The 15102-nt window shown below is 41.7% G+C and overlaps 1 protein-coding gene across 1 annotated transcript in view; it reads left to right on the top strand.

Annotated features, from left to right (window-relative positions):
• TXLNG (taxilin gamma) overlaps window positions 1-11837 on the top strand; it is a 92142-nt gene extending 80305 nt beyond the window's left edge. The window contains exon 11 of the mRNA XM_030304725.1: window positions 11771-11837. Within this exon, the coding sequence (XP_030160585.1) occupies window positions 11771-11823 (53 nt within the window). The 3' untranslated portion in view covers window positions 11824-11837. The remainder of the gene's footprint in view (window positions 1-11770) is intronic.
• The last annotated feature ends 3265 nt before the right edge of the window (window positions 11838-15102 follow it).

Below are 15102 nucleotides of genomic sequence, written 5' to 3' on the forward strand. Positions count from 1 at the left end.
CCACGGGGCGTGGCTGCTTGCAGAGGCCGAAGCGATGGGGTGGGAGGGGGGTAGGGAGACTGCCGCCGCTTAGCCAAGCAAAATCTCACAGCGAGAGAGGAAAATGGTTTCTAGTCTCGAGAGATTACTGTGCCCTCAAAGTCTCCCCGATAATCACGGGCATGCAATTCTGTGCACCCTGAAAGGTTTCCTTTCCAGCCGACTGACTTTTCCTGGGGCCCGGTCGAGTGGAGGTGGGGTTCGTTGGAGGCGAAAGGAATCTTTTACAGAGGCCGCGGGCGTTTTCGACTGCTGAAGCCGCCGGGCCTCCCTGTTAGGCTAAACCTGCGGCCTGTGCTGGCACAGGCCGCCAACGGCCCGAAGTTGACTTGAATTACATTTTCGTTTGTTCGCGTATTTGGGTCTTTAAAATGATTTGCGGCCTCTCCAACTGCAGAGAATTTTGGCCCTACCCCGGCGTTCTTGTCTCCGTCCCAGGCCGGGACCCTGCTGAGTCATTCTTGTCACCTGCAGGGGTCCCGGGGCAACCCCTCTCCACGATTGGCGAAGCTGGGGAGAGCTGCCCTAAGCTGACCCGGGATGGCTTGCTTTGAGCCCTGCTCTACCTTGGAACTTGGTAGCCCTGGAGGAGTGCGTTCGGGCGCGTGGGTGAGGAGAAAGTGGACTGCAAGGCCAGATGGGCCAGGAGCACAGGGTACGGGGTAGGGGTAGGTGGCCGAGATGCCTACGTGCATAGGGAACCTCAGTGTGCATCCAGACTCTGGGAGAGGCTCCCCCTGCAAAAGCACCCCGGAACATTTGCTGCCTTTATATTTTCCAAGTGCGACCATGGTGATTCTCAAGCGAAATTGTTCAGTTGCCCCTGTGATGCCCACTTTTCTGATTGGGAAACACACTCAGACGTTACTCTACTCGATGGCAGAACCAGTAATATTACCTTATATAGAAATTTATTGTGTGGTGCCTCTGCTTTCCAGTAGGTTACAATTCATTATTATAACACTCTGCCTTCGTGTCGGGCCTAAGAGACTAAAGCTGGGGCAGGGGCGGGCGGGGGAGGGGGGGCCGCGACTAGAAAGGGACGAGGGTTGGAAGGGCGTTTAAATAGTACAGTTTTCATATTCTAGAACAGTGGTTGGCAAAAGTTTTTCTGCAAGGGGCCAGGAGAGTAAATATTTCAGGCGTTGGAAGCAACTACTCAGTCAGCTCTGCCACCTTATAGTGAGAAAGCAGCCCCAGCCAATATGGATGAACCTGGATCTATTCCAATAAAACTTTATAGACACCGAAATTTCATATAAATAATTTTCACATCAATTTCACGTGCCACAAAATATTGATTTATTTTTCAACTACATCAACATGGAAAAATCATTCTTAGCTCGTGGGTCATACTAGAGCAGGTGGTAGGTTATATTTAGCCAGAGGACCCTAGTTTGCCCACCTTGTTCTAGAATAATTGTCTTATGGCTTTGCTTCAATGGGAACATCCTCATGTGCACGGCAAGAGAAGGCTTGGCGGACAATTTCCAGTCTCCCTTTAATCTATTTTACTTATATCTGATGGGTAGGCATGATTTCCAAAACTTATTACATGTGTAGAGGGTTGAAAGAAATCTTCCCAGACCATATGGCTTTAAAATCTTTATACCGTCCACCTGAGGGTCAGAGAGGGGCGTATGAAGCAGATATTTTGGGAGTTTCTGAAAATATTCAGGCACTATCATACACCTAATCCAAAAGTATCATGTACAACATATTTTATTAACTGGATTTTTTGTTGTTGTTAAGTAGAATCTGTCGATTCTGTTTCTCTAATTTTTTTGGTCTTTGGTTTTTCTGGCCAGGTATCTTTTTGCCTCAGTAATTAATGTTTCCCTTCAAATTGCTTAACCGTTAAGTTTTGCTTTTGTTTTTCACCCCAACTTTTTAGCTCCAGTCCTAATCTTTTCTCCCACTTTCTCTTTGTCTCCCACTCAACTAGGTCTGCTAAATGAGTAAGGCACCAACAGGTACATGCACAAAGTATGCTCTCTTACCGAAGATGCTCTGTTTAGGTAACTTTCTCTAAGACTGTTGACATCAAAGTGGCTGTATTGTCAGCTGCCACTTTCTCCATGCTTACAGTGTTTTACAGACTATTATACTTGTGTATAAACTGAAATGAGTTACACAGAACCGTACTGACCTTTACTATGTGTGATATAGTCTGATATTTTCTTTTGTTGGAGAAATATACAGATCACCCTATACATTGATTTTTGTGATCGCACTTAGTCACAACTTGAAGTTTGAAAAACAGGGACACTTGGATATTTTTGAAACCTTTAGCCAGTCCCTGGCTTTTATAAAATAGCAACACGCCCTCATCCACCCCCACAGGTAATCACATTCTAACCCCTTTACTCTATCTTCTTTTTTCTCATAGCGCTTATCACCACCTGACAAACGTTTGTTCATAGGTTATTCCCCCTACACTAAAAAACATAAATTGCAGGGTCTGTGTTTTGTTATATTCCCAACCTGGACCAGTGCTTACCACGTGAGGAAGCTCAGGCAGAGAATGGTGGTTTTTCGCCAAGGTCACATAGCTAGTGAGTGTTGGACTTGGAATTTGAATTCAATTGGCCTTATATTAAGACAGCAAAATGGATCCTATGTGATAGAATGAACTGTTTACCAAAAGAAACAAGAGAGGGAAATAATACCTCGATATTCTGTGTTCATAAGCAATCTTCACTCATTTTTGGTGAAAATCTTAGCCATTCAAAGAAATTGTGGAATACCTACTGTGTGTCATGCATTGTTCTGGGAACTGAAGATACCTGAAATAAGACATACAGAGCTCCTGCTCTGTATTCCTTTATTTTTGTACATATATCCCTTCTATTTTATACATTCTTTTATTGTTTTTTTTTCTTATTACAAAAACAAAGCTCGTCACAGAGAAATCTGAAAATCACACGAGCAAAAGGGAGCATAAAGAATACCAATTTCATCCAAATTGTTAGGAGCAGAAGAAGATACAGAAAATATTAATAACTATCATGCCTTGGTTACTGGTATTTTGAATGATGGTTATTTTGTTATTCATATGTTGCTCTATTTTAAAAACTTCTCCAGGGGCGCCTGGGTGGCTCAGTCGGTTGCGTCTGACTCTTGGTTTCTGCTCAACACGCTGATATCACAGTTTCATGAGGTCGAGCTCCACGTCGGTCACTGCACTGACAGCACAGAGCCTGCTTGGGATTCTCTCTTTCCTCTTTCTCTGCCTTTCCCCCAGCTTGTGTGCTCACTCTCTCTCTCTCTCAAAATAAATAAATATTTAAAAAAAAATCTCCAATGGACAGACATTACTCTTAAAAGCAGGGACCCCCCCCACATTTTAGAAAAAAAATATAAAAAATGGTTGACGAGTAATGCACACAAATGAATGGTCTTGGTGTGATAGAATTCTAACTAATTTCTCTTAAAATATTGTTTAATGCACTTGTGTAAGAGGACATTGAAGGAAAATTATTATAAAATAGAATACACTGTACTTGTTTGAACTTGTACTTTTGTTTTCATTTACTATTGTGATATTAGGTAAAGTGAAGTCATTGTTTTATACTTATAAATGTGTTAATATTTAACCTTTGTGGGTGTCCCTCTGGATTTCTGAAAGGCTAGCTTATCCCGTTGTACTGGCTGTTAATGTTAAGCAACATGAGCTCTGCATTGGTGACAGTGAGTAAAGGAAATGACCTAGACCAGAATCCCTGGGGCTTAGACTTAGAATCACTGGGGCGGAGTAAATAAATATTTGTCAAACGAAAAATATTGAATAGGAAACTCCTCCTGGTCTGTCCCAGTCCATAAGTAGTGATGACAAGACTTCACACATAGAACCTTGTTTTAGAAAAATTGCTTTGAGTATTCCACCCTAAGATCATTGTTCTTTTCTTCAACCTTTTAGTACACAATGCATTGTAATTTACAAGGAAAGACTGCTTCTGAAGTTCAAAATAGTGAAAATTGGTTGTAATTGCTGGCCATCATCCATTCTTCCTTCTCCAGGAAGTAGCATGCTAAATTTCTTTGACTGAGCTCCTCTTCCTCCTTCACACTTCTTACAGGCTGGTAGGATTGTTTATCAAGATACCCCACCGTGGGGGCACCTGGGTAGCTTAGTCAGTTAAGCATCCAACTCTTGATATCAGCTCAGGTCATGATCTCACGGTTTGTGAGATCAAGCTCCATGTTGGGGCCCCGATTTGATTGCCTGGGTGGCTCAGTCGCTTCAGCGTCTGACTCTTGGTTTCTGCTCTGCACTCACAGCACAGAGCCTGCTTGGGATTCTCTCTCTCTCTCTCTCTCTCTCTCTCTCTCTCTCTGTCCCTCCCCCACTTTGGAGAGCTCTCTCTCTCTCAAAATAAATAAACATTAAAAAAAAGATACCCCACTCTCAACCAGCCTAAGGGTAGGCACTTAACCCCAGTGGGGCCAGTCAGCCACACCCTTCCTGGAATGTGGATTCCATAGAGTCATGCTTGTAAATACCTCAAGGTGCCTTCCATTGGTTCCCACTTCCCAGATCTCTGGAATGGCTCTGGTTCTCACCTTTCCCAAATGGATTCCTTTGATTCTGTGAGTTCCTCATATCTTTCCATAGATTCCCTTTTTGCCTGAGGTAGCCTGAGTCCATTTGTTGCATGCAAACAGAATCCCCGATAGTCACCTAACCCTATCCCCTTCCAGCTCCAAGTCCTGAATTCAACCACAGATTCTCGTGAATAAGGAACGTGACCCTTATAGTTGGAAAGGAACTAGAAAAGATACTAAAAAGTTGGGGGGAAATTAAAAAAAAAAGTTGGCAACATTTTGTTTGCAATTGTGTAAAAGCTACAGAAGACAAAGCCATGCTAAGTATTTCAAAAAGCATATTCAATACGAAGAATTGAGTACATCGATGTTAGATGAAAGAGGGGATGACAAGGTAACCCAGATATTTGTCACTGCTTCCTGTGCCCCTAGGGCTGATATAGTGACTGCAAGCAGTTATCACGCTCAGGGCTGGGAGAACAAAAGGAAAGAAGTGGGGTTACCAGAATGGGGAGTGTGAAGGAGAGGTCTTGCTCTGGCTGGCTCTTGGACCTTTGGTGGAGGCACTCCACACAGCCCCAGATCAGATGTACTGTGGAGCTCAAGGTCAGACCACCAAGGAAGGGGTGGCCAGTGAGCATTGGTGCCTCTGTGGCGATCTGGTGTGGTATGCTGGGAAGATTGAAAGAGTCTGGAAAGAAAGAAGCTGGAGACTGGAGCTATGGAGGGAGGCTGTTCACAGAAGCCAGCAACCAGAGGTGCCTTCTTCCTTCCTGTCTCCCATCAGAACCTTCCATTGACAGAACCTAGTAGAAAGGCAACGGGCTTAGGAGTTTGGGAAAAGCAGTTTGCAGAGTCTCAGCCCTGGCATCACGCAGTAGAGTAAAAAAGGGTTAGTTTAGAGCTGAGAGATGGTGGCAGGTAAATAACCACGACAAAAGCATGCTCTGCTTTTAAGAGGATCAGTAGTGGTTTTTGAAAATAGAACTCCCTAGACAATTGGAAATTTTCAATATATCTGTGACTAAACGTAAATTGCATCATTAGTGTACTTTATGCCGAAAGACATAAAGGGCACAAATTTCAAACCTGTAACATGTTCTCTGGCCCTTAGTGATGGCATATGGATGTATCAGTTGGAAAATTTGTCTCCTAATACATATTTATGACGTACAAGAGGTACAGCAAGATTGTTCCTTTGATTATTACAAAGAGGAAACCAGCTTTGATGTAAACCTATCTTAGTCATCAAAAGGTCTATTATTATAAGGTCATTTACAAATTCCTATTGAGAATTGCTTTTCAAAATATGCTAGGAGAAAAGCCAGAGAAATTCATTATATCATTGAGAAGATACTTTATAATTTCACTTAAGGGAAATTACACATGCTTCAAAAGTATAGACTGATTAAGCCAACAGATTTTATTTTGAAAGTTTGCAAAATTACTAGTCTTCTAAGATTAATGAGTAGAAGAGGAAATTACTATACTAGTAGCAAAACAAAATGTTATATGAAAAATGCATCTATGAATGTTCATGGAAGCTTTATCTGTAATAGACAAAAGCTGAAATCAGCCTAGATGTCCCTCGACAGATGGAGAGTTCACCTGTGGCACATCCATACCACGGATTTCCACTCAGCAATAAAAGGAAAGAATCTACCGATAGACACAACTTGGACGAATCTCTAGGGAATTATGTTGCATGAGAAAGCCAATCACAGAAGATTATGTACCTTATGATTCCATTCATATGGCATTTCTGAAATGACAACATTTTAGGAATTGAGGAGAGATCACTAGTTGCCAGGGGTTAGGGATTGGGGGTGGGGGTTCAGGAATGTGATGTGAATGTGACTATAAAATGACAAAGTGTTGGGGCACCTGGGTGGTTCAGTTGGTTAAGCAGTTAAGCATCTGACTCTTATCTTGGCTCAGGTCATGATCTCATGGTTCCTGAGATCAAGCCCCAAGTTGGGCTCTGCGGTGACAGCAAGGAGCCTGCTTGGGATTCTCTCTCTCCTTCCCTCTCTTTCCCTCCCTCACTTGCACGCACGCGCGCGCACACACACACACACACACTCTCTCTCTCTCTTTTTCTTTTTTTTTTCTTTTTTTTTTTTAAATTTTTTTCAACGTTTTTATTTATTTTTGGGACAGAGAGAGACAGAGCATGAACGGGGGAGGGGCAGAGAGAGAGGGAGACACAGAATCGGAAACAGGCTCCAGGCTCTGAGCCATCAGCCCAGAGCCTGACGCGGGGCTCGAACTCACGGACCGCGAGATCGTGACCTGGCTGAAGTCGGACGCTTAACCGACTGCGCCACCCAGGCGCCCCTCTCTCTCTTTTTCAAAACAAATAAACTTAAAAATTGTTAATTAAAACTTAAAATTAAAAATGGTGTGCAGTAACAATAAAAAAACCTTAGCAATGCTTTCAGTCTTGTTCCATTTATTAACTGAGGAAAGACAATAGTTCCTACGTGTGTGATTTTTTAAAACATTTTAATTATGGACAACTGAAATACAAAAGAAAATAATTGAATGAACCCCCATGTGCACACCATCCAGCTTTGATAATTATCACTCATGGTCAAAGGTGTTTCGTCTGTACCCCCATCCACTCCTGCTATCCCTCATTATTTTGATGTACATATCACATCTCATATTATGTCATCTGTAAATATTTCTTTATGCATCTCTAAAATGTAAGAGTTCCTGGGGCGCCTGGGTGGCTCAGTCGGTTAAGCGTCTGACTTCGGCTCAGGTCATGATCTCGTGGTCTGTGAGTTTGAGCCCCGCATTGGGCTCTGGGCTGACAGCTCAGAGCCTGGAGCCTGCTTCGGGTTCTATGTCTCCCTCTCTCTGCCCCTCCCCCACTTATTCTCTCTCTCTCTCTCTCTCTCTCTCTCTCTCTCTGTCAAAAATAAATAAACCTTAAAAAAAAAAGTAAGAGTTCCTTTTTTTTTTTACCAAGGATGTTGTGTTATAGGGGTTTTACATTTTTTTTAATGTTTTATTTATGAGAGAGAGACAGAGTACAAGTGGGGAAGGGGCAGAGAGAGAGTGAGACACAGAATCCAAAGCAGGCTCCAGGCTCTGAGCTGTCAGCCCAGAGCCTGATGTGGGGCTTGAACTTGTGAACCACGAGATCATGACCTGAGCCGAAGTTGGATGCTTAACCGACTGAGCCACCCAGGTGCCCCAAGTTTTACATTTTTAAAAAGTAATTTCTATGCCCAACGTGGGGCTTGAACTCACAACCCCAAGATCAAGAGGCGTGTGCTCTACTGACAGAGGCAGCCAGGTAGCCAGGCACTCCAAGTTCCTTTTTTGAAAAACTTCAAAATAACAACAATACATTCTCACATACAAAAAAAATGTAGCTATTCCTTGATATCAATATCCAGCCAGCATTTATATTTATTGACTTTCTCTTAATAAAGGTGTATGCTTTAGCTTAATTTATGTACAATAAACTGCACCTATTTAGTTGAGTGTCTGACTCTTGGTTTCCATTCAGGTCATGATCTCATGGTCGTGGGATCGAGCTCCATGTCAGGATCTGTGCTGACAGTGTGGAGCCCGCTTGGGATTCTCTCTATGCCCTTCCACCACTCTCTCAAAATAAATAAACAAAATAATACTCTAATAAAAATTTTTAAAAATTTAAAAAAGAAATTAAAAAGTTAACATCATAGAAACGGAGAGTAGAAAAGTGGTTGCTATAAGCTGAGGGTGGGCGAAATAGGGAGAAGTTGGTCAAGGGTACAAACTTTCTGATATGAGATGAATGAGTTCTGAGGATCTAATGTACAACGTGGTTAATAACACTGTATTGTATATTTGAAATTTGCTAAGAGAGTAGAACTTAAATGTTCTCACCAAAAAAGTTAAAACGGTAAATATGTAATGAACATGTTAACTCGGCGTGGGGAAGTCCTTCCACAATGTATATGTATAGAATCACCCCACTGTACACTTTAAATAGTTTAAAATTTTGTCGATGATGCCTCAACAAAGTTTGGGGGAAAATGCTAGAAGACAACATAGGAGAAAATCTAGGTGACTTTGGACTTAGTGATGACCTCTTAGATGTAATACCAAAAGCATGATCCACGAAAGAAAAAACAAGTAACTTGGACTTCATTGTTCTATAAGCCTAAAACTGTTCAAAAACCTAATGTCTATTAATTAAAGTGTTATCCTCTGCAAGCCTCAGTTTCCTCATCTCAGAAGTGAGGAATTAGACTAGATCTCAGAATGAAATTTGGTCCTTGGAAGTAGTGATGAATGATCGCCACCACCTGCACTTCCTAGTGTGTACTTGAGGATCGTTCTAGCGATTGCACTGACAGATCAGTGGAGCCAGCATCACTTGCTGTGCGTGTTCTGGCAAAGAGACTCACGCAGAGGTTTCCTTTATCAAGTCTTTTTGGTGATTTTTTTTTATTGTAGAGAGAGCAAGTGGGGAAGAGGGAGAGAGAGAAAGAGAGGAAGAGAATCTAAAGCAGGCTCCATGCACAGCAGGGAGCCCCACATGGGGCTCGATTCCAGGACCCCGGGATCATGACCTGAGGTGAAATCAAGAATCAGATGCTGAACTGACTGAGTCACGCAGGTGCACTTTGGTGACTATTTATTTATTTATTTATTTGAAATTTTATTTTTTTTCAGATTTTCTGTTTATTCATTTATTTTTTTGCCATTTATTTATTTTTTTTATTTTTCATTATATGAAATTTGTTGTCAAATTGGTTTCCATACAACACCCAGTGCTCATCCCAAAAGGTGCCCTCCTCAATACCCATCACCCACCCTCCTCTCCCTCCCACTCCCCATCAACCCTCAGTTTGTTCTCAGTTTTTAACAGTCTCTTATGCTTTGGCTCTCTCCCACTCTAACCTCTCTCTCTCTCTCTTTTTTTTTTTTCCTTCCCCTCCTCCATGGGTTTCTGTTAAGTTTCTCAGGATCCACATAAGAGTGAAACCATATGGTATCTGTCTTTCTCTGTATGGCTTATTTCACTTAGCATCACACTCTCCAGTTCCATCCACGTTGCTACAAAGGGCCATATTTCGTTCTTTCTCACTGCCATGTAGTACTCCATTGTGTATATAAACCACAATTTCTTTATCCATTCATCAGTTGATGGGCATTTAGGCTCTTTCCACAATTTGGCTATTGTTGAGAGTGCTGCTATAAACATCGGGGTACAAGTGCCCCTATGCATCAGCACTCCTGTATCCCTTGGGTAAATTCCTAGCAGTGCTATTGCTGGGTCATAGGGTAGATCTATTTTTAATTTTTTGAGGAACCTCCACACTGTTTTCCAGAGTGGCTGCACCAATTTGCATTCCCACAAAGTGGAAGAGGGTTCCCGTTTCTCTACATCCTCTCCAGCATCTGTAGTCTCGTGATTTGTTCATTTTGGCCACTCTGACTGGCATGAGGTGATCTCTGAGTGTGGTTTTGATTTGTATTTCCCTGATGAGGAGCGACGTTGAGCATCTTTTCATGTGCCTGTTGGCCATCCGGATGTCTTCTTTAGAGAAGTGTCTATTCATGTTTTCTGCCCATTTCTTCACTGGGTTATTTGTTTTTCAGGTGTGGAGTTTGGTGAGCTCTTTATAGATTTTGGAGACTAGCCCTTTGTCCGATATGTCATTTGCAAATATCTTTTCCCATTCCGTTGGTTGCCTTTTAGTTTTGTTGGTTGTTTCCTTTGCTGTGCAGAAGCTTTTTATCTTCATGAGGTCCCAGTAATTCATTTTTGCTTTTAATTCCCTTGCCTTTGGGGATGTGTCGAGTAAGAGATTGCTACGGCTGAGGTCAGAGAGGTCTTTTCCTGCTTTGTCCTCTAGGGTTTTGATGGTTTCCTGTCTCACATTCAGGTCCTTTATCCATTTTGAGTTTGTTTTTGTGAATGGTGTGAGAAAGTGGTCTAGTTTCAACCTTCTGCATGTTGCTGTCCAATTCTCCCAGCACCATTTGTTAAAGAGACTGTCTTTTTTCCATTGGATGTTCGTTCCTGCTTTGTCAAAGATGAGTTGGCCATACGTTTGTGGGTCTAGTTCTGGGGTTTCTATTCTATTCCATTGGTCTACGTGTCTGTTTTTGTGCCAATACCATGCTGTCTTGATGATGACAGCTTTGTAGTAGAGGCTAAAGTCTGGGATTGTGATGCCTCCTGCTTTGGTCTTCTTCTTCAAAATTACTTTGGCTATTCGGGGCCTTTTGTGGTTCCATATGAATTTTAGAATTGCTTGTTCTAGTTTCGAGAAGAATGCTGGTGCAATTTTGATTGGGATTGCATTGAATGTGTAGATAGCTTTGGGTAGTATTGACATTTGGCAGTATTTATTCTTCCAATCCATGAGCAGGGAATGTCTTTCCATTTCTTTATATCTTCTTCAATTACCTTCATAAGCTTTCTATAGTTTTCAGCATACAGATCTTTTACATCTTTGGTTAGATTTATCCCTAGGTATTTTATGCTTCTTGGTGCAATTGTGAATGGGATAAGTTTCTTTATTTTTCTTTCTGTTGCTTCATTGTTAGTGTATAAGAATGCAACTGATTTCTGTACATTGATTTTGTATCCTGCAACTTTGCTGAATTCATGTATCAGTTCTAGCAGACTTTTGGTGGAGTCTATATGGTATAGATTTTCCATGTATAATATCATGTCATCTGCAAAAAGCGAAAGCTTGACTTCATCTTTGCCAATGGAACACAACAAGAACGCGAAATTAAGTATCAGTTGTATAAATTGTAGATTGTCTGTGGATGTACTACACCACCATTAAAAATGATGATATAAGTTCTAGCTCAGTGGTTCTCAACCTGGGGCGGTTTTGCCTCCCAAGGGACATTTGGCAACGTCCAGAGACATTTTTGGATTGTCATGACTGGGGGAGGGGAGTGCTACTGACATCTAGTGGGTACAGCCCAGGGCTGCTAATTCCCATCCTACAGTGCACAGGACAGCCCCCAATGCAAAGAATAGTCCCCAAATATCAGTAGTGCTAAGGTTGACAGACCCTAGTCTAACCAAATGTCTGTATCTCTGTGGAAGCTTTACCTCCTTCCTACATATCTGTAACTAACTGTTTTTGAAGCATTTTCTCTCTTCCTCATACTTGGAATAGAGATATTTATGTTCATGTCTTATTTTCCTTTCTAGGTAGAAAGTTCCTTTTCACAGACGGGATATGTGCCTGGTTCATCTCACTATAAACCAGCAACCAGACCACTTTATGCCTTGTAATTGTTTAATAAATATTTGTTGAATTATTACATAAGAAAAAGATATCATGACTCTGTAATTATTGAAATGGAAAGATGCTTGCAATATATTTAACGGGGAAAAAAAGGTTACAAAATGGTATGAGTGATCTCCAGATTAAGTGCAATTCCTATCCAATCTTAGCAAACTTCTTTGCAGAAATTGATAAGCTGACCCTCAAATGCAGATGGAAGGAAGGCCAAGGGAACTGGAAAAGCCAAAACAATCGTGAACAAAGTTGAAAGACTCACACTGCAGAACTCTCAGAATAAATTATAGGACTACATCTTTGTGGCCTTGACTTAGGCAATTTCTTAGATATGATATCAAAAGTACAAGTGACAAAAGATAAACTGGACTTCATCAAAATCAAAAACTTCTGTGCTAATGATACCATAATGACAGGGGAAAGACCACCCAATGAATGTGAAAAAAAAATTGGAAATCATATATCTGATAAATGTATCCAGACTATACAAAGGACCCTTACAGCTCAATAACAAGAGAAAACCCAATTTTCAAAACGGGCAAAGGATCTCAATAGACATTTCTCGAATAAAGATGCATAAATGGCTGACGTAGGGGAAGAAAAAAAAATTTCCCTCTGCCCTTCTGAATTTTCTACCAGGGCCCCTGTAACAAAAGACAGATTAGCAAGAGAAAAGCATACAAATTTATTTAATATAGGTTTCATGTGACACAAATGCTTTTGTAAGGAAACACAGACCTGAAGAAGCAGTTAAACCCGAGTACTTTTATGCTAGGTTTGATGAAAAATGGACAATCGTGGAAAACTGTGATGAAACAAAAAAGGTATGAATGTTCTGTCACCAACAGGCACGTGAGGAGGAAAATAGAAATAAAACCACAAGATGCCACTTCACACCCCCAAGAAGGGCTGGCTTTGTTCATATTAGCCAAAAAGTAGAAACAACCAAATGCCCATCAATCGATGAATGGATAAATAAAACGTGGTATCTATGCAATGGAGTATTATTTGGCAGTAAAAACAAATGAAGGCTCTCTGTGTCTTACACCATGGATGAACCCTGAAAGTACTATGATAAGTGAAAGAAGCAAGCTTCTCTTTATTTAAAATTTTTTTAAATGTTTATTTGTTTTTGAAGGAGAGAAAGAGTGTGAGTGGGGGAGGGGCAGAGAGAGAGAGAGAGAGAGAGAGAGAGGGGGGGGGGACCCAGAATCCGAAGCAGGCTCCACGCTCTGAGCTGTCAGCACAGAGCCTGATGTGGGGCTCGAACCCACAGAGATGTGAGATCATGACCTGAGTCGAAGTTGGATGCTTAACTGACTGAGCCACCCAGGCGCCCCTGTATGCTTCTCTTTATATGAAATGTCTAGAATAGGCAAATCCATTAGAGACACAAAGTAGGTTAGTGACTGCCCAGATTTGAAAGGTTTGGGAGGAAGTGGGGAGTGAGTGTTAATAGGTCTGTGTTCCTTTTATGGAGGATGAAAATGTTCTAAGATTACCTGGCTGGCTTAGTTGGTGAAATGTGAGACTCTTGATCTCGGGGTTGTAAGTTCAAGGCCCACGTTGGGTGTAGAGATTACCTGAAAAATAAAATATTTAAAAATAAATAAATGAATAAAGAAATAAAATTAGATTGTGGCGATAGTTGCACACACCTGTAAATATACTAAAACCCAGTCAATTGTACATCTTAATTTTATAATGTTTAGTTTTGGTGGGGGGGGGGAGAAGGAGAGGGAGAGAGAGACACAGAGAGCATGAGTGGGGGAGGGGCAGAAAGAGGAAGACCCAGAATCCGGAGCAGGCTCCAGGCTCTGAGCTGTCAGCACAGAGCCCGATGTGGGGATCGAACCCACAGAGCTGTGAGATCATGACCTGAGTCCAAGTGGGAGGCTTAACCGACTGAGCCCCCCAGGTGCCCCCAGGTGTACATTTTAAATGAATTGGACGGTGTGCTAATAATGATATCTCAATGAAGCTACTTTAGGAAAAGAAAAAAACAAAAGCAACACTGGGGTATTTCCTCCCTAGAATGTAGTGAGCTAGAGTCATTGTGGAACTTTAGCGGGTCAGTTTGTACCTGGTTTCCAAAAACATTGTTTGTGAAAACCCTGACTGATGAGTCGCAGCTGCACTAGGAGGGATGTGACTTGGCACTCGCCCTCAGAGACAATGCACCAAAGCGTAGTGTTCACGGAACTGCTAAATTGCAGGAGCGGCTGCCTCGAGTTGAAGTTACTCTGCACTGGTTCAACGCAACGCTCTCCACTGAGCATGCTCAGTGTAGTGGAGGGACCCGGAAGCGGCGCCTCACTGCGTGGCCCAAGCCCGGGAGGCAGCTGCTTTTTGGCACGTGGAAGGCCTGCTGCGTGTCTGTTAAAGCTATGTAAACTAGCGTGTAAGGAGAAATACCACAATATGTAGCGCAACCTTCTGTTTAGCTATATTGGTAAGTGATTCACTTTGGGTGACAGAATTCCAGATGATCTGTATTTTCTTTTTATACTTCTCTCTATTTTCTGATTTGTGTAATCGATAAGGTTTTACTTATTTTATGATAAAATTATTTGAAAAACAACCACAAAAATTTGCATTCCTGGGCTAAATCCCACGTAGTCATGGTGAATGATTCTATGAATGTCAAATTCAATTTCATCTGCTATAATTTTATTTATAGCTTTTCATCTAGTGCCTTGGTTCTTCCCTCCCCCCTCCCCACTCTATTCTTCAAGATTGGATTTAAGGGTTGTAGTGTTCTCATACAATGAATCAGAGAGTTTTCCATGCTTTTCTATAACCTGGACCTGTTAGTTGAGTGTAGGAAAAACCTGTTATAGATTCCAGCTTTGTTATGAAAGGATATAACTCAGGAACAACCAGATGGAAGAGGTGCGTAGGGCAAGGTATGGGGAAAGGGACGTTGGGTTTCCATGCTCCCTCTCAGAGAGCAACCCTCACAGCACTTCCTCCTGTTCACCAACCCAGAAGCTCTCTGATTTTTGTTTTTGTTTTTTGGGTGGAAATGATATATTAATGTTGTCTTCAGAAAAAAACAAACCTTGGAGTTCCTGGCTGGCTCAGTCAGTAGAGCCTGTGACCCTTGATCTTGGGGTGGTGAGTTTGAGCCCTACGTTGGGTGTAGAGATTACCTTTTCAAAAATTTAAAAAGAAGAAGGAAAGAGAAAATAAACCTCTATAAAGAATTTAGCGCCTTTTTTTTTTTTTTTTTTTTTCCCAC

The sequence above is a fragment of the Lynx canadensis genome, chromosome X (assembly GCF_007474595.2).
Source record: "Lynx canadensis isolate LIC74 chromosome X, mLynCan4.pri.v2, whole genome shotgun sequence".
In the NCBI taxonomy this organism is placed as follows: Eukaryota; Metazoa; Chordata; class Mammalia; order Carnivora; family Felidae; genus Lynx; species Lynx canadensis.